This window comes from Budorcas taxicolor, chromosome 20, assembly GCF_023091745.1.
Source record: "Budorcas taxicolor isolate Tak-1 chromosome 20, Takin1.1, whole genome shotgun sequence".
NCBI lineage: Eukaryota > Metazoa > Chordata > Mammalia > Artiodactyla > Bovidae > Budorcas > Budorcas taxicolor.
The window spans coordinates 40,159,465-40,185,195 of NC_068929.1; the positions used below are offsets into that span (position 1 = coordinate 40,159,465).

General features: G+C 41.3%; 1 protein-coding gene across 1 annotated transcript in view; it reads right to left on the minus strand.

Moving 5' to 3' along the window:
- WDR70 (WD repeat domain 70) overlaps positions 1-25,731 on the minus strand; it is a 271,973-nt gene that overhangs the window by 44,897 nt on the left and 201,345 nt on the right. The window contains exon 11 of the mRNA XM_052659024.1: positions 2,410-2,509. Coding sequence (XP_052514984.1) covers positions 2,410-2,509 — 100 coding nt within the window. The remainder of the gene's footprint in view (positions 1-2,409; positions 2,510-25,731) is intronic.

Genomic DNA, 25,731 nt, shown 5'->3' on the forward strand with positions numbered 1-25,731 from the left:
AAAAGGTTACCCATCCTCACAATCCTCAAACAAAAAGAAAACATTAATCTGTATTAAACAGTTTAGCTAGCCTGGCAGGTTCTGGAGCTAGCAGGAGCACCTCACAACACCCTGGGGACTTTGCTGAACAGAGAAATGTCCATCTGGCATATTCTATACATCCAGGAAAGAAAATGATGGACTACAGCAGACATGTTCTGCTGATGACATGTTACCCAATAGCTAGTACAGGATGGAAGGGGAAAGGAAAAATTATCACTAAAATGTCTTTGACTGAAATGGAATTAATCTCATACTTCTAAGGCAGTAATAGCCAACTGGGTAGGGCTGACCTATTTCAAACGCTACAGGAAGAATTTTTAAAGTATGCTCCTCTCTTATTCCCCTTGTTTCTCTCCACTCTACCCAGGAGATTTGGATGTACCACTCTAGAGATGTAAGAATGAGTGACTGTCAGAATTTTCAAGTAGTGCACTTGCCATTTTAAAAGCCCTCCTGGAGATTCAGATATACTCTTGGGCTAAAAATCACTGCTTGTAAGTAAAGAGTATAGTGTGTGCATATGTGCTAAGCTACTTCAGTCGTGTCCGACTCTTTGTGACCCTATGGACCATAGTCCCCCAGGCTTCCTATCCATGGGATTCTCTAGGCAAGAATACTAGAATGGGTTGCCATGCCCTCCTCCAGGGGATCTTCCTGGCCCAGGGATCCAACCCACGTCACTTATGACTCCTACACTGGCAGGTGGGTTCTTTACCACTAATGCCACCTGGGAAACCCACAAGGAATACAGTATATAGTATTAAGTAAGAGTCATCTGAGGACTCAGATAGCAGGTTAGACAACAAGATCCTACTGTATAGCACAGGGAACTGTGATGAATGTTATGTGGCAGCCTGGATGGGTGGGGAGTTTGGGGGAGAATGGATACATGTACATGTATGGTTGAGTCCCTTTGTTACCCACCTGAAACTATTACAACATTGCTAATCGGTTATATTCCAACACAAAATAAAAAGTTTTTTAAAACAAAACAAAAATTGGTTAGAATTGCCGAGCCAAAATATATATTTTTATGCATATCCATTTTGCCATGTGTACCATAAATAGAAAATACATGTGCATGTGCTCTGATTTTTAAAATTACGTGAGGGTAAAATATATAAGGCTTCCCGGGAAGAAAGAATTGGAATGGACTCCCCAAAAGTAAAGGAACACGGACCAGTTAAACTAAGGGGAAAGCCATGCTACGTCTGTCTTCCTCACTTTCACTAAACCCTATCAGATCAGTTCAGTCGCTCAGTCATGTCCAGACCTTTGCGACCCCATGGACAGCAGCACGCCAGGCCTCCCTGTCCATCACCAACTCCCAGAGTTTACTCAAACTCATGTCCATTGAGTCGGTGATGCCATCCAACCATCTCATCCTCTGTCGTCCCATTCTCCTCCCGCCTTCAATCTTTCCCAGCACCAGGGTCTTTTCTTCTTTCAGGAAAGGAACTCCGTTGTGATGTCCACAGTTTATACCAAGCACCTAGCATAATGCTTAGCTCAGAGTGGTTACTCAACATACAGTAGTTAAGTGAAAATGAATGATGTGAATAAACTATGTGAGAGAATAAATATAACATTGCTAGATTCATTTGGTCTATGGAATAAAGACTGAATCCTTTATGTGATATTTAAGGCCATCTATAACATGGCTCCAACCTCCTGAAGCCTGATTCTTTCCTCTCCCCAAAACTAGGCCTACTAGAAGATTCTCAGGCACACCCCACACTTCCCCCTAACGGTTTGTTCATAAGCTACCCTTACTCTTCTCTTATTTCCTTGTATACCACTTATTCATTTGAGAAAGATTTAGCAAAAAGTTAGAAACAACCTACACTCAACCATGTGAGTGTGGATAAGTCAACTTGTCAATACAATACAATCACAGAGGATTACATAACTATTTAAAAAATAACATCCAGATATACAACTTTTTATTAACTAAATTGAGTTAGTGTTTAAACTGAAAAAAAAAAATCAATGGTCGGCAAATAGAAGAGTTTGAAATACAAGACCCAGAACTATAAAATAATATAGAAAAAAGATAGAATATCATCTACAAAATTCCATAATGTAGAAGCAGAGGTCATCCTCAGAGGTTCCAAACACTGATGAAATTTGGAGGTAAAATCGAAACTGGGGCAAAAAAGTACATATTTTCTAAATTTTACTTGGTAATTTCCAATAAAATAATATTGCCATACTGAAAATGCATTGTAATGAAAAAAACTAGACTGGCAAAGGCCATTAACAAAAGCACAGCTAGCTTTACTAAGTGCTATTAGTGTGATATTTGTTAGTGCTAAATATGATCATTTTACATATAGAAACACATCAAGAAGAAAGCTTTTAACCTACCTCCACGAGAAGCAAGGACAGTACCATCATAGGAAAAAGTCACGCAAGAAGTATCTGTGCCTGGGTCATGAGCTTGTTTATAGTGGAATTTCGGATGAACCTGTTTGAAAAGACAAGTAAAGTGCTAACTTCTCATCTGAATCCCAATAAGAACAGTTTTGTGGCAAGAATATTTTATTTTATCATCCAGAAAATGATACATAACAGCTATAATTTCACCTGAATATAGTTTTTTTCTTAAATTCTGGAAAAATTCAAAGGGCTTTTAAAACATCCTTTTGGTTTAATAAGAGAAAGGAAGAGACAAGGTTAAAGTTCAAGTAGTAGGAGGTATTTTTCAGATTGCCTCAGCAAGCTCTGAGCAACACAAGATTAGCCCCACACTTAGTTCTTCTTCTTATACTTAAAGTTTTAGGGACCATTTCCTATAGTTATCTGAATGAATAAATATAAATAAAAATTACTAATATATTATTAATGCAAAAATATCATCGCCTTCCTAGTATATGTCAGACACTGTGCACATGGCTGTAAGTCTTGAACCATCTTTAGTGCACGCGTAGGATAAGGCTGTTGATAATGATGACAGCTAACCTTACTCAGTGCTTACTATATCCTTCACTATCTTTTGCCTATGGTGTTCTCAATTACTCTGCAAGATTATCTGCATTTTACAGATTAGAAAACTAAGCACAGAGAATTAAGTACCTTAAGTACCTGTACCTAATGGAAGTTCTTGACTTAAATTCTTACTTATGACCTTACTAATACTGCTAACCGTATTGTTTATATATCACCTCTTTTGCAAAACTGTCATTTCTTGTATCACCAAATGTGTGACTGGGCCTCTGGCAAAAATAACGATGATTAAGCAACTTGAAGCATTTAGTCAGATGTGTAGTTCTATATGGGATCAATGATTGTAATAATGTAACTCTAGATATAGGAAGAGCAAACAGAAATATTTTTCCTGGACTATAAAAGACTAGTAAGACAGGTAGGTGACCAGAGACTTGGCTACTGTTAACAGCTTACCAGTTGGCACAGTGCTAAGGAATCTGCCTGCCAATGCAGGAGATGCAAGAGACAGGTTCAATCTTGCATGCAAGTGATGGGTTTGATCTTGCATGCAAGTGATGGGTTCGATCACTGGGTCAGGAAGATCTCCTGGAGTAGGAAATGACAACCTACCCCAGTATTCTTGCCTGGGAAATCCTATGGACACAAGAGCCTGGCAAGTTACAGTCGATAGGGTTGCAAAGAGTCAGACATAACTGAAGCGACTGAATATGCACATATAATATACCAATCAGGTGGGATACAGAATATTAAAAGGTACAGAACCCATAGTAGCCATATCATATAAACTTCAGCAAGAACCCAAGAGCAAGCAGGCAGTTTCATTTTGATTGAGATTTTTATATCAAATCTGCTCTTCAATTATTAACTTCACTTTTTTCAGTCACTAAGTATGTCCAACTCAGAGACCCCATGGACTATAGCATGCCAGGCTTCTCTGTCCTCCACTATCTCCCAGAGTTTGCTCAAGTTCATGTCCATTGATTCAGTGATGCTATCTAAACATCCCAACCTCTGCCACCCTGTTTAGAGAGGAATTTAGGATGAACCTGTTTGCAAAGACAAGCAAAGTGTTAACATCTCTTCTGAATCCAGACAAGAACAGTTGTAGCAGGAATATTTTATTTCATCATATAGAAATGATATATAATAGCTATATGTAAAATCTTAATTTACCTGAATATAGTTTTTTTTATTCCGGAAAAAAATTCAAAAGGCTTTTAAAATACCCATTTACTTCACTTTAACCAATAACAAAAGTTTTATTCCATGAAATAAACTGGATAACCAGAGATCTTAAATTTGTATAAAACATCAATATATGGACAATCTGCAATGAAAAATACACCCACATTTTGAAAACAAAGTCAATGTGATTGAAAAACACTTCTGGCATAATATGGGAAATCTAAAGCTACAACTTCTCCTTTAACACCTTTTACAATCATCACAGGCAAAGTACATCATTCTTTAAGGAAGTTGAGATTGTTAGCTCCTTTATATACGCTTCCTATTCTTAGAAGTGCCTTATGTTAGACTTGGAGAACATCAAGTTTCAAACACTCACAGAGATGGGAAATGCAAGCACAAAAACCTCGTTTTAAAGGCCCTCCCTACAAACTTCCAACTGGTAAAGTCACCCTTTCTGAGCAGCTGGGCACAGAGCCTCCAGCAGTGAGGAACTCACTGCGACACAAGCAACATTAGTGCATTTGTCTGGGGGGCTCTAACGGTAACACCTTTCTTAAACTGGATCCAAGGCTCCCCTCCTTCTAACATCTCCTTGTGAGTTCTCGTCCTGCCTTCTTTGGCTATACTAATCCAAGTTTTTCCTCTCTAACAGAGACTGTCAAATTCTCAAAGAAAAATATGACGTCTTCCTCAAAGTCTCAAAAATATACCATTTTCTGTAATTTCTAAATAATCCAAACACTCTATGGTGGTAGCCATAGAGTAAACCATGTAAACCATGAGTTTACATCCAGCAGATTCCAATAACTTTCTATCACTCTAATATGTATCTATCAATGCAAGAGGAAAGACAGCCCTGAAAAGCATCAAAACATGCTTTGTAATTAATAAAAACAGTGGAATAAACTATCTTAAATGAGAGAATTTAAATAAATTGCTAGGCTGAAAACTGGGGAAAATTCAGTAGAAAGAAAACTGGTCCTAGAGCCAAGTCAACCTGACCTAAAATTTCAGCTTACTACATTTTAGTTCGACCGTGGTCAACAGGCTTAATTTTTCTCTTCCATATTAAATAGTTTATTAATCTTGCAAATAACATGCCCTACACATCTTCCTTTCACTCTTACCCTTTTCCTCCAACTCCCAAAGAGACTGAGTTGCATTTAACCTACTATCTCCCTGCCTTGTGTCCACAGCACACATTTATTCACTCTGTAGTGGGCACCTCCTCTCAGAAAGTTGATACTACCAAAAATCAAACTCTGAGAGCAAGATTAGACAAATGCTAGGCTATTTAACAAACTAGGCATACTAACATCTAACTGTCCTCTCAAATCTACCCCTGCTGCTAAGCTGCTAAGTCACTTCAGTCGTGTCCGACTCTGTGAGACCCCATAGATGGCAGCCCACCAGGTTTCCCCGTCCCTGGGATTCTCCAGGCAAGAACACTGGACTGGGTTGCCATTTCCTTCTCCAATCAAATCTACCCCTAGGTCCCCCTAAATAGATAGGGGATTCAACAGATTCATTGAGAATCTATTTTTAAGCTTAGTTATAATCAAGCATAAAATAGCTGGAGTGTGAAGTCAAGTGGGCCTTAGGAAGCATCACCACAAACAAAGCTAGTGGAGGTAATAGAATTCCAGTTGAGCTATTTCAAATCCTAAAAGAGGATGCTGTTAAAGTGCTGCGCTCAATATGCCAGCAAATTTGGAAAACTCAGTAGTGGCCACAAGACTGGAAAAGGTCAGTTTTCATTCCAATCCCAAAGAAAGGCAATGCCAAAGAATGCTCAAACTACTGCACAATTACACTCATCTCACACGTTAGCAAAGTAATGCTCAAAATCCTCCAAGCTAGGATTCAACAGTACATGAACCGAGAACTTCCAGATGTTCAAGCTAGATTTAGAAAAGGCAGAGGAAGCAGAGATTAAATTGTCAACATCCACTGGAACATAGAAAAAGCAAGAGAATTCCAGAAGAACATATACTTCTGCTTCATTGACTACACTAAAGCCTTTGACTATGTGGATCACAACAAACTGGAAAATTCTTCAAGAGATGAGAATACCAGACCACCTTACCTGCCTCCTGAGAAATCTGTATGCAGGTCAAGAAACAACAGTTAGAACTGGACATGGAACAATGGACTGGTTCCAAATTGGGAAAAGGAGTATGTCAAGGCTGTATATTGTTACCTTGCTTATTTAATCTTGATGAAAGTGAAAGAGGACAGTGAAAAAGTTGGCTTAAGCTCAACATTCAGAAAACTAAGATCACAGCATCTGGTCCCATCACTTCATGGCAAATAGAAGGGGAAACAGTGGAAACTGGATGACTTTTATTTTTCTGGGCTCCAAAATCACTGAAGATGGTGACTGCAGCCATGAAATTAAAAGACGCTTACTCCTTGGAAGAAAAGTTATGACCAACCTAGATAGCATATTCAAAAGCAGAGACATTACTTTGCCAACAAAGGTCTGTCTAGTCAAGGCTATGGTTTTTCCTGTGGTCATGTATGGATGTGAAAGTTGGACTGTGAAGAAAGCTGAGCACCAAAGAACTGATGCTTTTGAACTGTAGTGTTGGAGAAGACTCTTGAGAGCCCCTTGGACTGCAAGGAGATCCAACCAGTCCATTCTGAAGGAGATCAGTCCTGGGTGTTCTTTGGAAGGACTGATGCTAAAGCTGAAACTCCAATACTTTGGCCACCTCATGTGAAGAGTTGACTCATTGGAAAAGACTCTGATGCTGGGAAGGATTGGGGGTAGGAGGAGAAGGGGACGACAGAGGATGAGATGGCTGGATGGCATCACCAACTCGATGGACGTGAGTTTGAGTGAACTCCAGGAGTTGGTGATGGACAGGGAGGCCTGGTGTGCTGCAATTCATGGTGTCGCAAAGAGTCAGACACGACTGAGCAACTGAACTGAACTGAACTGAGAGTACATCATGCAAAATGCTGGACTGGAAGAAACACAAGCTGGAATCAAGACTGCCAGGAGAAATATCAATAACCTCAGATATGCAGATGACACCACCCTTATGGCAGAAAGCAAAGAGGAGCTAAAGAGCCTCTTGATGAAATGAAACAGGAGAATGAAAAAGCTGGCTTAAAACTCAACATTCAAAAAACTAAGATCATGGAATCTGCTCCCATCACTTCATGGCAAATAAATAGGAAAACAGTGAGAGAATTTATTTTCTTGGGCTCCAAAATCACTGTAGATAGTGACTGCAGCCATGAAATTAAAAAAACGCTTGCTCCTTGGAAGAAAAGCTATGACCAACCTTTACAGCATATAAAAAGCAGAGACTTTACTTTGCCAACAAAGGTCCATCTAGTCAAAGCTCTGGTTTTTCCAATAGTCATGTATGGATGTGAGAGTTGGACCATAAAGAAAGTTGAGTGCCAAAGAATTGATGCTTTTGAACTGTGGTGTTGGAGGAGGTTATTGAGAGTGCCCTGGACTGCAAGGAGATCAAACCAGTCAATCCTAAAGGATATCAGTCCTGAATACTCACTGGAAGGATTAATGCTAAAGCTGAAGCTCCAAAACTTTGGCCAGCTGATGTGAAGAACTGAGTCATTTGAAAAGACCCTGATGCTGGGAAAGACTGAAGATGGGAGAAGATGGGGGCAACAGAGGATGAGATGGTTGGATGGCATCACGAACGCTATGGACATGAGTTTGAGTAGGATCTGGGAGCAATACGTGAACCGTGAACTTCCAGATGTTCAAACTGGTTTTAGAAAAGGCAGAGGAACCAGAGATCAAATTGCCAACATCCACTGGATCATCGAAAAAGCAAGGGAGTTCCAGAAAAACATCTATTTCTGCTTTATTGACTATGCCAAAGCCTTTGACTGTGTGGATCACCATAAACTGTGGAAAATTCTGAAAGAGATGGGAATACCAGACCAACTGACCTGCCTCTTGAGAAATCTGTATGCAGGTCAGGAAGCAACAGTTAGAACTGGACATGGAACAACAGACTGGTTCCAAATAGGAAAAGGGGTATGTCAAGGCTGTATATTGTCACCCTGCTTATTTAACTTATATGCAGAGTACATCATGAGAAATGTTGGGCTGGATGAAGCAGAGCTGGAATCTAAAGATTGCCAGGAGAAATATCAATAACCTCAGATATGTAGATGACACCACCCTTATGGTAGAAGTGAAGAACTAAAGAGCCTCTTGATGAAAGTGAAAGAGGAAAGTGAAAAAGCTGGCTTAAAGCTCAACATTCAGAAAACAAAGATCATGGCATCCAGTCCCATCACTTCATGGCAGATAGATGGGGAAACAGTGGAAACAGTGGCTGACTTTATTTTTCTGGGCTCCAAAATCACTGCAGATGGTGATTGAAGCCATGAAATTAAAAGACGCTTACTCCTTGGAAGGAAAGTTATGACCAACCTAGACAGCATATTAAAAAGCAGAGACATTGCCAACAAAGGTCTGTCTAGTCAGGGCTATGGTTTTTCCAGTAGTCATGTATGGATGTGAGAGTTGGACTATAAAGAAAGCTGAGCACCGAAGAATTGATGCTTTTGAACTGTAGTATTGGAGAAGATTCTTGAGAGTCTCTTGGACTGCAAGGAGACCCAACCAGTCCATTCTAATGGAGATCAGTCCTGGGTGTTCATTGGAAGGACTAATGTTGAGGCTGAAACTCCAATACTTTAGCCACCTGATGCAAAGAGCTGACTGATTGGAAAAGACCCTGATGCTGGGAAAGACTGAGGGCAGGAAGAGCAGGAGATGACAGAGGATGAGATGGTTGGATGACATCACTGACTCGTTGGACATGGGTTCGGGTAGACTCCGGGAGTTGGTGATGGACAGGGAGGCCTGGCATGCTGCGGTTCATGGGGTCGCAAAGAGTCAGACCTGACTGAGTGACTGAACTGAACTGAACTGAACTGGGAACTGCTGATGGACAGGGAAGCCTGGCGGGCTGCAGTCCATGGGATCGCAAAGAGTCAGACACAACTGAGTGACTGAAGTGAACTGAACTGAAGCAAAGGTACCACATATCTTGTATCATCTGTCAACCTAGCATCTCATTAGTGTTTCTTCCATAAATAACAATGTGATAACCTACCTTCCAGAAGGAGATCTGTAATTAAAAAATCCTGGTAAACTAGAGCTGCACTATTTTAATACAAAATAAAGCAGCTTCTATCTGTAGGGTTCTAGAAAATTTCACGAATCCTTAGATGTTATAAAAACAGTGATTAAATAGTAACTAAAATGGGAAAGTCTTTTTGAAATGCCTAGCCTAGTGCCTGCATATGACGGTCAGTCAATTTAACATGTGCTCCTACTTCTTAATTTCTGAGCACCAAAGCCTAGTACATTAATTCCTTGATCAAGGATAAAAAACATTTGCAATAGAGGCAGGGAAGCAAAATGGTTAGTCCCACAGTCTGGTGTCAGACTGCTCAAGTGTGAATTCTAGCTCTACCACTTATTAGCTATCTAACAGTCAGGAAAAAGGAGGATCAATAACACTACCTACCTCATAGGGTTATTGTAAAGATAAAATGAGAAAGTTCAGGTCAAGTCCTTAGAAAGGAGACTAACAATCAGTAAGTGTTGGCCAATAATCACGGTATTGTGAACCTGCTGTGTTCCAAGCACTGTGCTAGGTGCATTACATAGACTATTTTTATTCCTCATGTAAATCCTTGCCAAGTAGGTACATTTTTCATTTCATAGATAAGGGAATAGATTCAGAGAGGATGAGTAATCATTCTAGGCTTAAGATCAGTAGCAGGACTCATGCCACCTTGGTTGAATCTCAAAATGGTATCTCTTTACCTTGAAATTGCTTGATAAACAAAAACTGTGAAAATATGTTGTATCGCCTTTAAAACAGAGTTTAAAAGCAATAAGCATTCTTTCAGCAGCCTTTCTCAGAGCTCAATTTTATGCTCAGAAACATTTCTTTTGTCCCTCAAATCAAACCAAGAATAAAATCTTTTTTGGGGGCCACGGCTCACACACCACCCACCCCATCCCCCAAGTCCTTGTTTATGTGGAGAGTGAAGGAAAATGGAGAGAAGCCAAAAAAGGTGAAATCTGAGGAACCAGACACTGCCACTTGGGTTAAAAACTGTAACACAGAGTATCCCCTTCCCCAATCTTACTGAAGCCTGGCTGCCGTTGGAACCTGGCTAGAGAATTTGTCATAAACTGGTGGGCCTGCAAATACAGGAAGGGAAAGTGGCCATGTCCCAAACGTCCAGGGACAGGGATCTCAGACCTTTTCCAAAAGAGCTCTGTATGAAATAAGCCAATCACAAAAAGACAAATACTGCATGAAACTTCTTATATGAGGCTCAGAAAACAGTCAAATAGACACAGAAAGCATAAGGCGAGTTGCCAGGGGGGCTGGGAAAACAGAGGAGTTGGGGAATATTGTTTAATGGGTAGAGTTTCAGTTTTACAAAAGAAAAAGAGTTCTGGAGATGAAAGGTGGTGATGGTCGGACAATAATATGAATGTATTTGATACCACTGAACTGTACATTAAAAATAATTAAGATGGTAAAAAGAAAAAGAAAAGACCCAAGGAAAGACTGGGAAAGATTGAGGGCAGGAGGTGAAGGGGATGACAGAGGATGAGATGGTTGGATGACATCACCGACACAATGGACATGAGTTTGAGCAAGCTCCAGGAGTTAGTGATGGACAGGGAGGCCTGGTGTGCTGCAGTCCACGGGGTCGCAAAGAGTCAGACACAACTGAGTGACTGAACTGATAATCAAGCAATTCCAATCACTTCTAAATTTTTAATCACACGTTAGGGTTACTTGCTATACCAGTATTAAAAATGTTCCAGGATTCTTTTAAATGCCAAGAGTAAACAACAGAATACGTATAGACTGGTGCGTGCATGCACGTCTGCTTAGTTGTTCAGGCGTGTCCGACTCTCTCAACCCCATGGACTGTAGCCCGCCAGACTCCTATGTCCATGGGATTCTCTAGGCAAGAATACTAGAGTGGGCAGCCATTCCCTTCTCCAGGGGATCTTCCTCACCCAGGAATCGAACTCGGGTCTCCTGCATTGCATGCAGATTCTTTACCCTCTGAGCCACCAGGGAACCCCCAAAATACAGGCCTAGATTGAATATAATTTCCTCCTATTTCTCTGACTTTGGAGATATATAGTAAGGATTATAAGAATAATGTATACAAAAGTATAGGAACTGTCATATAAAGGTACCTTTCAATTCCCTATTCCCATGAAGTCTTCATTTCAATTAGAGAAAATTAGACAATAAAACCTCCCCAAAAGATTCTGCAATAGTCAAATTAATATACTGTATAAACATGGCATTCCCAGGGGTAGAAGAGACGGGCAGACAACAAAGGTACTGCTTAATATCTACAATCAGAAAGAGAGAGAAATAGAGAAGCAGGAGGTTAAAGATAGTAATTTCAAAAAAACAAAAAAACTCATGACCTCTTGCTCTGTTCCTATATCTGACCCTATTTTCAGATCAGAAACCAATTGACTACAGAGGCAGCCAGATTCTTAAGAGGACGGACAGTGCCCCTCAGTGGGGCAGCAATTCTCGTCCTTCCAAAAACGGAGTCTTGACTATAGGCTGAATAAAGTAGTGGTCCCCACTGTAGCCACCATGCTAACCGGGGCATCAGCACAGCTAGAGCAGACTAACAAAGCCTTGGGTTGGCTTGGGCTCAAGGAGTTCCCACTGGCCTGGCCACTTTTCTAAGGGCTGCACTGCAGTCTGAGATTCTTCTCAGCCAGCGCTCCTTCGTTGATTCCCTCTTTCCTACCCAGGAGTCAAATCTGCACCACCACCTGATACTCTCCAGCTCTCCACACACTTTTCCCTTACAGGAGATTTGGCAACAAATCTTTTATGCATCTAATGCTGCCTTAACATTTGCTTCTCTGAGAACCCTAACTGAGTTCAGTTCAGTTCAGTTCAGTCACTCAGTCGTGTCCGACTCTTTCTGACCCCATGAATCGCAGCACGCCAGGCCTCCCTGTCCATCACCATCTCCCGGAGTTCACTCAGACTCACGTGTATCAAGTCCGTGATGCCATCCAGCCATCTCATTCTCGGTCGTCCCCTTCTCCTCCTGCCCCCAATCCCTCCCAGCATCAGAGTCTTTTCCAATGAGTCACTCTTCGCATGAGGTGGCTAAAGTACTGGAGTTTCAGCTTTAGCGTCATTCCTTCCAAAGAAATTCCAGGGTTGATCTCCTTTAGAATGGACTGGTTGGATCTCCTTGCAGTCCAAGGGACTCTCAAGGGTCTTCTCCAACACCACAGTTCAAAAGCATCAATTCGTTGGTGCTCAGGCTTCTTCACAGTCCAACTCTCACATCCATACATGACCACAGGAAAAACCATAGCCTTGACTAGACGGACCTTAGTCGGCAAAGTAACGTCTCTGCTTTTGAATATGCTGTCTAGGTTGGTCATAACTTTTCTTCCAAGGAATAAGCGTCTTTTAATTTCATGGCTGCAATCACCATCTGCAGTGACTTTGGAGCCCCCCAAAATAAAGTCTGCCACTGTTTCCACTGTTTCCCCATCTATTTCCCATGAAGTGATGGGACCGGATGCCATGCTCTTCGTTTTCTGAATGTTGAGCTTTAAGCCAACTTTTTCACTCTCCTCTTTCACTTTCATCAAGAGGCTTTTTAGTTCCTCTTCACTTTCTGCCATAAGGGTGGTGTCATCTGCATATCTGAGGTTATTGATATTTCTCCTGGCAATCTTGATTCCAGCTTGTGTTTCTTCCAGTCCAGCGTTTCTCATGATGTACTCTGCATAGAAGTTAAATAAGCAGGGTGACAATATACAGCCTTGACGTATTCCTTTTCCTATTTGGAACCAGTCTGCTGTTCCATGTCCAGTTCTAACTGTTGCTTCCTGACCTGCATATAGGTTTCTCAAGAAGAGATCAGGTGGTCTGGTATTCCCATCTCTTTCAGAATTTTCCACAGTTGATTGTGATCCACACAGTCAAAGGCTTTGGCATAGTCAATAAAGCAGAAATAGATGTTTTTCTGGAACTCTCTTGCTTTTTCCATGATCCAGCGGATGTTGGCAATTTGATCTCTGGTTCCTCTGCCTTTTCTAAAACCAGCTTGAACATCTGGAAGTTCATGGTTCACGTACTGCTGAAGCCTGGCTTGGAGAATTTTGAGCGTTATTTTACTAGTGCGTGAGATGACTGCAATTGTACGGCAGTTTGAGCATTCTTTGGCTTTGCCCTTCCTTGGGACTGGAATGAAAATTGACCTTTTCCAGTGCTGTGGCCACTGCTGAGTTTTCCAAATTTGCTGGCATATTGAGTGCAGCACTTTCACAGCATCATCTTTCAGGATTTGAAACAGCTCAACTGGAATTCCATCACCTCCACTAGCTTTGATCGTAGTGATGCTTTCTAAGGCCCACTTGACTTCACATTCCAAGATGTCTGGCTCTAAATTAGTGATCACATCATCATGATTATCTGGGTCGTGAAGATCTTTTTTGTACAGTTCTTCCATGTATTGTTGCCACCTCTTCTTAATATCTTCTGCTTCTGTTAGGTCCATACCATTTCTGTCCTTTATCGAGCCCATCTTTGCATGAAATGTTCCCTTGGTATCTCTAATTTTCTTGAAGAGATCTCTAGTCTTTCCCATTCTGTTGTTTTCCTCTATTTCTTTGCATTGATCTCTGAAGAAGGCTTTCTTATCTCTTCTTGCTATTCTTCGGAACTCTGCATTCAGATGCTTATATCTTTCCTTTTCTCCTTTGCTTTTTGCCTCTCTTCTTTTCACAGCTATTTGTAATGCCTCCCAAGACAGCCCATTTGCTTTTTTGCATTTCTTTTCCATGGGGATGGTCTTGATCCCTGTCTCCTGTACAATGTCACGAACTTCATTCCATAGTTCATCAGGCACTCTATCGATCAAATCTAGGCCCTTAAATCTATTTCTCACTTCCACTGTATAATCATAAGGGATTTGAGTTAGGTCATACCTGAATGGTCTAGCGGTTTTCCCTACTTTCTTCAATTTAAGTCTGAATTTGGTAATAAGGAGTTCATGATCTGAGCCACAGTCAGCTCCTGGTCTTGTTTTTGTTGACTGTATAGAGCTTCTCCATCTTTGGCTGCAAAGAATATAATCAATTTGATTTCTGTGTTGACCATCTGGTGATGTCCATGTGTAGAGTCTTCTCTTGTGTTGTTGGAAGAGGGTGTTTGCTATGACCAGTGCATTTTCTTGGCAAAACTCTATTAGTCTTTGCCCTGCTTCATTCCACATTCCAAGGCCAAATTTGCCTGTTACTCCAGGTGTTTCTTGACTTCCTACTTTTGCATTCCAGTCCCCTATAATGAAAAGGACATCTTTTTTGGGTGTTCGTTCTAAACGGTCCTGTAGGTCTTCATAAAACCATTCAACTTCAGCTTCTTCAGCGTTACTGGTTGGGGCATAGACTTGGATAACTGTGATAATGAATGGTTTGCCTTGGAGATGAACAGAGATCATTCTGTCGTTTTTGAGATTGCATCCAAGTAAGAGGGCATTAGCAAACAAGACACAGCAGAGAATTGTAAAGCTGCTTTTGGAACCCTTGTGAAAAATTACAAGATGCTTTCTGGATGACCACGCACATGTGTCCAGTCATCCCACAGCACCAGCGGACAGCTAGCCAATAGCCGGACATGCGGGTGAGGCCAGTCTAGAATACCCAGCCTTGACGGAGCGGTTAGTTTAGTGAAGATGCAATAGAGAAGCCAAGCCAGTTCAGACCAGAAGATCTGCCCCTGACCCAGAGAACTGTGAGAAATAATTAATGCTTGTTGTTTTAAGCTACTAAGTTCTAGGGGAGTTTCTTATGCAGCAAAAGCTAACTGGTACAACACATGAAGGATGTGAACAAGGTGGAGCAGATAGTAAGCATTATAGGTGTCTATCATTATTACGAGTCAGGTGATACTATAGGAGCATTAATAAAGTTTTAAGAAGGTTAATTCTTGTTCCCCCACCTTAGCACTCTACCAAATAATGTTCATCATAAACTAGTCCTGCTGCTGCTACTGCTGCTAAGTCACTTCAGTTGTGTCCGACTCTTAGCGACCCCATGGACTGTAGCCCACGAGGCTCCTCCATCCATGGGATTTTCCAGGCAAGAGTACTGTACAAACCAACAATTAAAATTAACTCAACTGTGTCATGTCTGTACTTTATAATCATTACACTCCCCTTTCATCTTTTTGCATCTGCCTGTGAGAACAAAAGTTCTCTCTAGTAATGTTTCTTAATCTTTGCTGGCATTGCTTGAGATAATTATTGTCTCTAGATAGTTGTAGAGTGTTTTCATCCAGTTGCAGCCTTTTCTTCTATATATTCTTTGACACTAAGACAATGATTCCAGAAGACAATATTAGATTAAGAGAGGTGAATACTTGGAAATAGCTCATTCATGGAAAACACAGAAGGGAGGGCTGTGTGCTTAAATTGCTTTTCTTTATGTTACCAGATGAATAACATTTCTGATCCTTTCTTTCAAGTAGGTCAGCTTCAGATTATTTCTTTCCCAGGCTCATCATCTGAACTCTAAGAACCCCAATGAGTCTTAGAGCACACCATAATATGTAATGTATCACATATCATGGTGCTTACAAGATGAACATACTCAATAAATATAGCAAATGAAACTCTGAACTTTTGAGCATGTTTCAAGGAAGCAACATATTTCATACCAAGTTGACAGTTTCCAAGTTCCTAACTTTTTTTAAAACAGATAATTATATTCCAGCCAAGACGTTGTCCCCTTTCCTCATTCCTTTCCTCTCTCTACCTCTCCTCCTTTATTATTTAAAAAAATAAAGACAAAGACAATGATATCTGACAAAGGTTTCTGGAAAGTCCATTTATCATCTCTCATAAAATAGTATAACAATAAAATTTTTAGGATCCATATTTACAACGTCAACCACATTTACTGAGGACCCATTATACACACAACATAGAGATAACAAATGAAGAGACAGTGTAGAATTTTCTTAAAATGATTCACAAGTTGGGAAAGGAGAAGAAACACTTAAGACCTCTTACTCTTTCATAAACATTTCCTGCATCAAACATAAGCCAGGTTTAAAGGGCATCAAAACGACTAAGAACTGACTTCTGCCATAATAAGGACACTCACGGGAGGGGTGAGGGGAGGGGAGACACCAAGAGAAGGGAGGGAGGGAGGAAGTGAGAGGGAGCATGTATGACCAGAGCTGAACTTTTCAGCAGGATTCTCCACTCTCAGTCCAGGTTCACTGCTGCAACCACTGTGATTTCAGAAAACAGTTACAGCCTTAACATTTATTCTTCAACTGTATTTGGCAAAGAGAGAGCCCAGCCTTCATTGGGCACTGGACAATGTTGCAATTTCGTGTCGTTTGGTCATCTCAGACCAGGTGAATGCAGTGTGCCACTACCTAGGGCTCTGTCTGATGACCAGCTGGAAGCTGCAGCTGCAGAAGGCTCAGCCACGAGCTCTGTGAGTCACAGGCAGAACATGATGCCACTGCTCTGGAATCTTCTGGCTCCCCATGTGCTTGCAACTTGAAATTCAAGGTGTTTACTTTAGTCTATAAAACAAACCCCTTATGGCTCGGGCACAAGTTACCTTCACATTAATCTCCCTTCTTATAAACCCGAGCTGAGATCAGCTGGTATCCCAGTTAGGCACTCAAGATTTATGCTTCAGAAATCTGGATGCAAATAAACGTTAGAGCCCTACAAAAAACTCCTGCTTTTAGAATTGCAAGAAAGCATGAAATGAAACTTTGGACTTTGAGACTCCATTTCTAACCTCTGAGACATCATATAGACTCAATTAAAGATGGGGCTGTTATCTTATTAGAGCTTTTAAATATCTGGTATATTTTACTATTATAATTTTAAGCAATGTATGACTTTACTGGGGGAAAAAAATGAGGTAATACAGAATCTCATATGATATTTTGCAGCTCTCTAAATGAGGATACACCTATGTCACCAAAAGGAAAGATTTAAGAAGAAAGTCCTTCTAAAGAGAAGTCTCAAAGCAGGGTTTCCCAAAAGATGTTGTGTGTAACATCATCAGATCTAGGCGTTGGGGATGGGATGGGGGTCATTCTATAGCCAAGTAAGCCTGGGAAACCAGAGTTTATTTGCGTACTGTGGCCTTGTCTTGAAGATTCACAATGCACATTAGTAGATTAAAAGCCAGGGTCTTTTAAGTAGTAGTCCTAGAATAAATCAACTTCTCTAACATTTCCAAAGCTTATTTCACTATGGGACCATTTTTTTTTCCTCCTTCTTTTCAGAAAGTACTTACTAACATGAACAGAATTAACATTCTCTAGATCTTAATTGGGGAAATATATATTTAGAGCAAGGGTTAGTAAACTTTTTCTGGAAAAGGCCAGACAGTAAATATTTTAGGCTTTTGGGACTGTAAAGTCTCTGTTGCAACTATTCACTTCTGCTGTGACAGTATGAAAGCAGCCACAGACAGGAAACAAATGGATGAAGCTGTGGCCCAACAAAACTTTATTTATAAAAAGAGGTGGCAGGCTGGATTCAGCCTGTAGTTTGCTGACCTTGGATCTACAGAGAATAAAAATCTTTGGGAGAGGCACTCTATTTGTAAAAATCATTGTTATATAAACTAAAAAGGCTTCCTTGTGATTCAACAATAATTTTAACTTGTTACACTAATGGTGATGGCAATAGTAATAATAATGACAGGTACATTTACCGAACATACTGCTACTTGATGCAACATGAAATTTTCTAATTTCATTCTTAAAACAAGCTTCCTGTAATTATCATCTCATTTAACAACCAAGAAAACTGAGGCTTAGTGAGGTAACTTACCCAAAGAATACGACTAATAAATAGAGCAAAAATTGGAACCCTGATTCTAACTCTAGAAACTGTACTCCTTATTAAAACACCATTTTTAAAAACTTATTTATATATCTATATTTACAGCTGCAGCTGTGTTTTAAACTAGGCTGGTTTGGGGTTTGTACAGATTATTACTATAATAGCTTTAAATGAACTGCATCTCCTTGTACTCCCAGGAAAGGCAATGCAAGGAGAGAGATGGATAACATAAAGTAACTTTTTTCTTCTTCAAACCTCACTTTTTTTTTTTACACTATTAGGAATTTCTGGGAAAAAATGCTATTACAAATTCCATCTAAGGCAGAAGCTACCAGCCTTTCATCCATACAGGGGCAGAGAAAATCACAAACCAGTCATTTTTCAGCTCCTCCAGCCCTGGTCAGGGGCACATGATAATACAGCTAATACAGTAAATGCTAAATTTATAGCATTTACTCTGAGCTAGACACTGTCCTAGGTGCATGGTATTAACCTCTTAAAATCCTCCAAGAGCTTTATGAAATAAGCACTATTATACCTTTGTTTTTCAGGGAGCGCACGGTGATGCAGAAAGGTAAGGTCATGTGGTCAGTCAGTGGCAGAGCCAGGATTTGAACCCAAGCAGCCTGGCTCCGGGGCCTGCACCTTTAACCACCATTGTACTCATACACCCTCATGGCTCTTCTGACTTCAGGCTCCCTCAGCTCGGACCCCCTTTTGCAACTAAGGTGGACCTGGACTCTGTGTAGCACCCTTGCTCTTTCCTTGCTAAGCCAGTCCTCCCCTCGATCACCAAGGGAATTTGAAGGTGAAAGGCGGGAAAGTGCAGCAAGACAGTGAAGCAGGGCTAGTGGGTGAGCAAACACAACAGTTTTTTGGAAACAGATAAAGCCACTGTCCATGACCAGACCCAATTCCAGGTCCCTAGCTCAACTCAGCCCATAAGCATACGCTGATAAGCCTTTACTCAAGAAGATCACACTGAGAGTCCAGGTCCCTAGCTCAACTCAGCCCATAAGCATACGCTGATAAGCCTTTACTCAAGAAGATCACACTGAGAGTCCCTGAAGTAATTTAAAGCTTGGTAAATAACACAGGACACAGCTAGCAATGAGGAGACCCTACTGACTGCTGTGGATCTCCTGAGCTGCCCTTGTGCGATGCTGCTGCCTTTCCGCATCCATCTTTACTCCTAAGCTTGGAGTGACAGGAGTTCGGATCTTAGACTGGCAATAGCACATAAAAAACACAAATGTGGACACAAGTGCAGCTTTCAATTCAGCTCTTTAATTGAAGAGGAACTTGAAAGCCACTATGCCAACACCGGAAGCACAGTGCCGTGGAATGACCTGCCTAGACAGGAGGGAAAGCCCGGCGGTCCCCCCTTTGAAGTCCAGCTGCCTGAGATTCACTGGCAGCCGACCTTCAAAGAGAGCCGATGCTTCCTTCCCTCAGCCTGGCCGCCAAGCTTCCCGGGCAGCTGGGCAGATTTAGCCACTCTTTGCCCAGCTGTCTGTGAACTCTGGCAGCCAGTTCAAGTGAGGGATAGAGAGGTGGTGCGGGAGGGAGGGGGAGGAAGAGTGAGTGGTGGGGAGGGGGGAGGGTGGCGGGCCCAGTGGCGCCAGGGCAAAGAGGATGCTGGGTCCCCTTGGAGCCAACTTTATCAACGTCAGTCAAAAGACCAAGCTTCCAAGGGGAGCTCAGTCCAGCACCACTACAAAGCAACTACTGGGTGAGCACAGAAATTTCAAATACTTCATCCTTCAAAAGCTGAGTGAATCTCAAATGCACCCTCCTACAGATGCCCCAGTTGTTGCAGAAAGCAGTCCACGCTTGACATAGGGGCGCAGGGGACAAAGCTGAGGTCGAGAACCAAAAATGCACGATCCTTTACTAATTTTGATTTTCCAGCAGTGTGAGTTTATGCTTCTTGGGGACTTTCGGGGTTGTTTGCCCAGTTTGTTGTGGCAACCCTTCTGTTCCCCTGGCAGCCAATAGCTGAAACCACTTCTCTGTTTCTGGGCCTGTGTGGCAGATGCTTGGAGAAGACTGACACACAGAACATAAACATCCCCAGTGTGTTGGTACGTTTATCCTCTGGAACCATATGCTTGAAACAGAGGGTAGTGTGTGCTGTCAGCTGCAGGTGCAGAAGGGATACAGAACAGTTCTACTGGTGACAACGAATTTTCAGAAGTCTATCTGAGAACCAGATCTTATGTTTGGTAAAGTGGGAGGCTACGAAAGTGACAGACATACAGAAAAATGGAAACCAAAGAACCGAAGGGTCATGAGCAGAGGAATCAATTATCAGATCTGCATTTCAGATGGAGCCCTCTGGCAGCTACCTGGAGAGAAAGAGAGGAAGACTGGAAGCCAGAGTAAAAATGATGATCAATTTCATGAAGCCTTTCCTCTAGCTTTGTACAATTTGGTTAGGAAAGAAATGCAAGGATGAGCTTGTACTGAGCACCATGACAATATGAGGGAAAGACCTAAGTATTCACATAGACTATTGTATTAAGTCACTAGCTACAAACACATCCTCCTCCCTGCTCTTTAGATGTCTTTAAAACTGTATGACAGAGCAGCCCAGCATTAAGTGCAATGATATAAAAGAAACACAATCCAGGACTACCCTGGTGGTACACTGGATAAGAATCTGCCTGCCAGTGCAAGAGACACAGGTTTGATCCCCAGCTGGGAAGATCCCACATGCCGTGGAGCAACTAAGCCCGTGGGCCACAACTATCGAGCCTGTGCTCGAGAGTCCAGGACCTGCAGCTACTGAAGCCTAAATATCTTGGAGCCAGTGCTCTGCAAGATGAGAAGCCACCACAATGAGAAAACCCAAGCGCCACAACTAGAGAGTAGCCCCTGCTTGCACAACTAGAGAAAAGCCTGCACCGCAATGAAGTTCCAGAACAGCCAAAAATAATAAATAAAAATTACAAAAAAGAAATACAACCCAAAACTTATTATCTGACTTTGAAAGTAATAACACTAAGCCTATAGAAGAAGCACCAATTAATATTTGCTGAAATCAGTCCAACCTTTTTCACTTATTCTACAAATATTTATGGAATCCTTGCCATGTGCAGGGCACTATGCTAGGTGCTGCAGGTAACAGATTAGTATAAATAAAATGGCTCCTTTCTCTCCAGGAGATCTGTCCAGAAAGGGAGGCAAACATAAAGACAAATATTTATACTGCGCTGTGCAATATAAAATCGTAGTATCCCCTAGTTATATAGTAAACCCACAAAATAATGGTTAACTCTCCCATGGTAGTATACTGGTGATAGGTTGGAGGTGGAGGAAAGAGAAATCAGGGAAAGTATGGTAGGAGGCCTGACTGTGCTCAAGGTTAAGGAGGAGATCACTAGGAATACGAAAGTTTTTTACTTCCCTAGAGGGCTCAGAACATAAAAGACTCAGCAGTGTGACACAGCATGTTGCTTCTGGAACCACAGGAGGTACTACAAACAGATCTGTAGCCTGTAAGGCTGGAGAGCAGGCGGTCAAATCATTAGTGGCTTCATACGCGTTATGGAGAGTTTATCTGTACCCATGGGCAACGCTGAGCCTCTGAAGGGTTTTGAGGAGAGAGGGGTAATATGATCATATCTGTATTTTGAAAGATTACTTTGCAGTTGTAGGAAAGATAAACTGGAAAAGGGAAGACTGAGGGCAGGCAGAAAAGTTAAGAAACACCTGCAGTGGTCCAAGTAGGAACAGGTGGAGTTTGCAGTTGAGTGATGGAGGAGTATGTCCATCAATTTAAATTGTAGTCATTAACTTTGATATGGGCAGTTTTCCATGCATATGCAAAGTGGACACAGCAAATACTGTGTACCTTGGGTAGAAACCTGACAATGAAAGAAGAGTTGAATAAGGCTTTTGTTAAATCAACTAAATAAGAAGCAGAAGCTTCAGCATATTTTCTAGGAGCCAGTAGGGATAAAAAGGATAAAAATACAGGAAAGGGAGTAACTGATAGAATTAAGTCTCAGAGGAAGCAGGAAGAATGTGATCAAGTGCACAGGTGGAAGGATTAGTGAGAAACTAGAAGAGAAAGACCTCTTCCTTGGAGACTTCAAGGAAGGAGGCTGAGAGACCAAGAAAGTCTGATCACAGAGACCCATTTATACATAAGAGGGTGAAAAATCTGACAAAAGTCCAACCCAGTATCCTTACTTTCCCATGTGAAGAAGGAGAGTTGACTGAGTAGGGAGCAAGGGACTATAAAATGGACCAGAGAAGAGCTGGGAAAGTTTGAAAATACCCGATGAGATGAAATAACAGAGATAACTGAATGGGAAAAAAGAAGTGATTACCAAAGGCAATGAGAGCCAAGGAGAAACCATATATCATAAACCTGGAATGGTAGCAACCTGAAAACCTGACTTTTATCAGGCTGGACTAGAGCTAGACTGAGGAAGCAAAGGAACCACACTTCTGGGGCTGCTAGGCAGTAAACAAAAATAAAGAACAGCTAACAATCTCAGTAAAATGTATACTGCAAAAGTCAAATGACCTTTTCTCCAAGGACTACAGCCCAGAGTTAATTGGTTTAAATTTGCGTTTTGCACCCCCAGATCAAAGTTAAGGTCAGTGCAATGCAACTTTAACTTGCTAGCTCAATTATAAAAATAAAATTTTTTAAAAATGTACACTTTATTAAAGAAAATGCCTTCACAACAACTAAAAATGGTAGTTTTACTTATTCTGGGATTCTCCAGGCAAGAATACTGGAGTAGGGGGCCATTCCCTTCTCCAGGGGATCTTCCCTATCCAAGGACTGAACTCAGGTCTCCCCCATTGCAGGCAGATTCTTTACTGTCTGATCCACCAGGGAGGCCCACTTTGAGCATTAACTTATTTTTTAAAAATCAGGAGTTCCAATTACACTCACTTAAGAAATCCATTTGAAGGAAATACTTACTGGTTGCCCTCAAGGACCCTGGCATTTTGCTGTGCTTATAGGACAGACACAAAAACACAATTCTACCTTCAAGATGATGATGCTTTAACTCACCTTCTAAGAACTTAAATAACTTTCTTCTATTAAAAATTTCCTCACTCATTAAATTTGTTCATGATCCTGGTGACGTGACTCTCACTAAAACCACAAAAATGAACACTGATCAAGCAGTAACTATCAGAGAAAAAGGTTTTCTTAGAAAGTATTTTCAACCATATGATATCACGTATATGTGGAATCTAAAATATGGCATAAGTGAACCTATCTACAAAACAGACTCTCAGATATAGAGAACAGACATGTGGTTGTCAAGGGGATTGAGGAAGAATGGATTAGCAGATGCAAACCACTGTATAGAGAATGGATAAACAACAGGTCCTACTACATGTACAGGGAACTATATTCCCAATCCTGTGATAAACCATAATGGAAAAGAATATGAAAAAATACACACACACTCATATAAAACTGAACCACTTTGCTGTATAGCACCAATTAACACAACATTGTAAATCAACTATATTTCAGTAACGTAAATTTTTAAAAAGTATCTTCATTTATTTTTAATTCAAAGAAGAGAGAAGAAATGAATAGAAATTTACAAAAATCTATATGCACTCAAGAAATTAGGGATTTCCAGCTTTTCCAAATAAACTAAAAGACATTACAGCCCTTATTTCCACATTACAACAACAGGCTGATGGAGGATGTATGTGGGAAAAAACCACTGTTTTCATCTGTAGTTTTCCATCACTATTCACACAGAAAGCTTCACTTCTGACACTTCTGGTTGCCAAGTGTGTGGGGGGCTTCCCCCCACACCAAGCAGTTCTCCAAGACATCAGCTCAGAGTCCTACTGCTGCTGCTGCTGCTAGGTTGCTTCAGTCGTGACTGACTCTGTGCGACCCCATAGACAGCAGCCCACCAGGCTCTGCCGTCCCTGGGATTCTCCAGACAAGAACACTGGAGTGGGTTGCCATTTCGTTCTCCAATGCATGAAAGTGAAAAGTGAAAGTGAAGTGGCTCAGTCGTGTCCGACTCTTCGCGACCCCATGGACTGCAGCCCACCAGGCTCCTCTGTCCATGGGATTTTCCAGGCAAGAGTACTGGAGTGGGGTGCCATTGCCTTCTCCCAGAGTCCTACAGTGGAGCTCAATTCTGACTCTACGGAGGTCAAAGTTCAGCCCTACAAGTCTGCATCCACCCCACTCCTACTTTAGGTGCCAATCACCAGCAGGAGATCCCCAGCCTCCTTGGGTTCAACTAATTTGCTAGAGCAACTCACAGAACCCTAACAAATACTTACATGCATTGATTAATTTATTACAGGATATGATAAAGAATACAGATACACAGGGTGAGGTCTGGCTTCTGTCCTACGGAGTTGGAGTACATCACCCTCTCGGTACATGGATGTGTTCACTAACCTGGAAGCTCTCCCAACTCCATGCTTCAGGGATTTTTATGGAGGCTTCCTCACTCCATTTTTAGCCCTTCTCTAGAGAAGTGGGGGGCAGGGCTGATAATTCCAGGCTTCTAATCATGTGGTCTTTGCAGTGACCAGCCCCCATCTGAGAGCCATTCGAGTCACCTGATTGGAACAAAAGATGCTCCCAGTACTCTCATCACATAGGAATTTACAAGGGTTTTAGAAACCCTGTGTCATGGACTGGAGATGAAGACCAAATGTATATATTTCTTATAAACCACAATATCATAGAAGGGGAAAAAAAGACTGCATTAAAGTAACATGACAAAAGAAGTTGTGTTAATTTGAAGTAAAGAAGATGTAACATTTAACAGTAAGATATTATTAAACATAAGCATAGGGATGCACTGAACTTTTTTTTTTTTTTTGGCCAATAGCTATAATTTATTAAGGGCTTAGAATTTTTTCCAGCATCTTTGTTACTTGGTGCACAGAATATTTTAATCAAGGCAGATAGTTTCCTCCTTTGAGCAGACAGATATGTTTTGGGAATGGATACAAACCAATCTTTTTTGGGATCCAATACTGAGATCTAAGAAAAATTTTTGAAGTATTTATTAGCATTTACCTTTACCTTGGAAAACATTTACTTATCTAAACTGTGCTATCTCCATAAGCTCAAAATATTTTCTTAAGTGATCCTTTCACCTGAGTTTTAATGGAAAAATACTGAGGATCTGCTGTTTATCAGTATGTCGATTTCTGAAAGACTATCTACAAGTGCATCTACTTCTAAGATGCTTCCCACCATCCGCAGGTGGCAGGCACAGATGATGAGCTTTGGCAAAAATAATCAACTGCTGACAGAGCAGGGAACCCTCCTACCTCCTGGGCCCAGCCCTTCAAGGCAAAGGTCAGATATCACAGAGAAACATGAAGGACAGATCACCTGCTCAGACACAAGACCCCTTAAGACACAAAGTAGTGTCTGGTTTGTTATGAAGTCAAAGGAAGGAAACTTGCCCGTGTTCTAGACCCAAACTGTCTAACACGGAAGTCACCTGCCACATGCGGCTGCTGAGATCAAGAAATATGTTTACTAGCGATCTCTTCAAGAAAATCAGAGATACCAAGGGAACATTTCATGCAAATATGGGCACAATAAAGGACAGAAACTGTATGGACTTAACAGAAACAGAAGATATTAAGAAGAGGTGG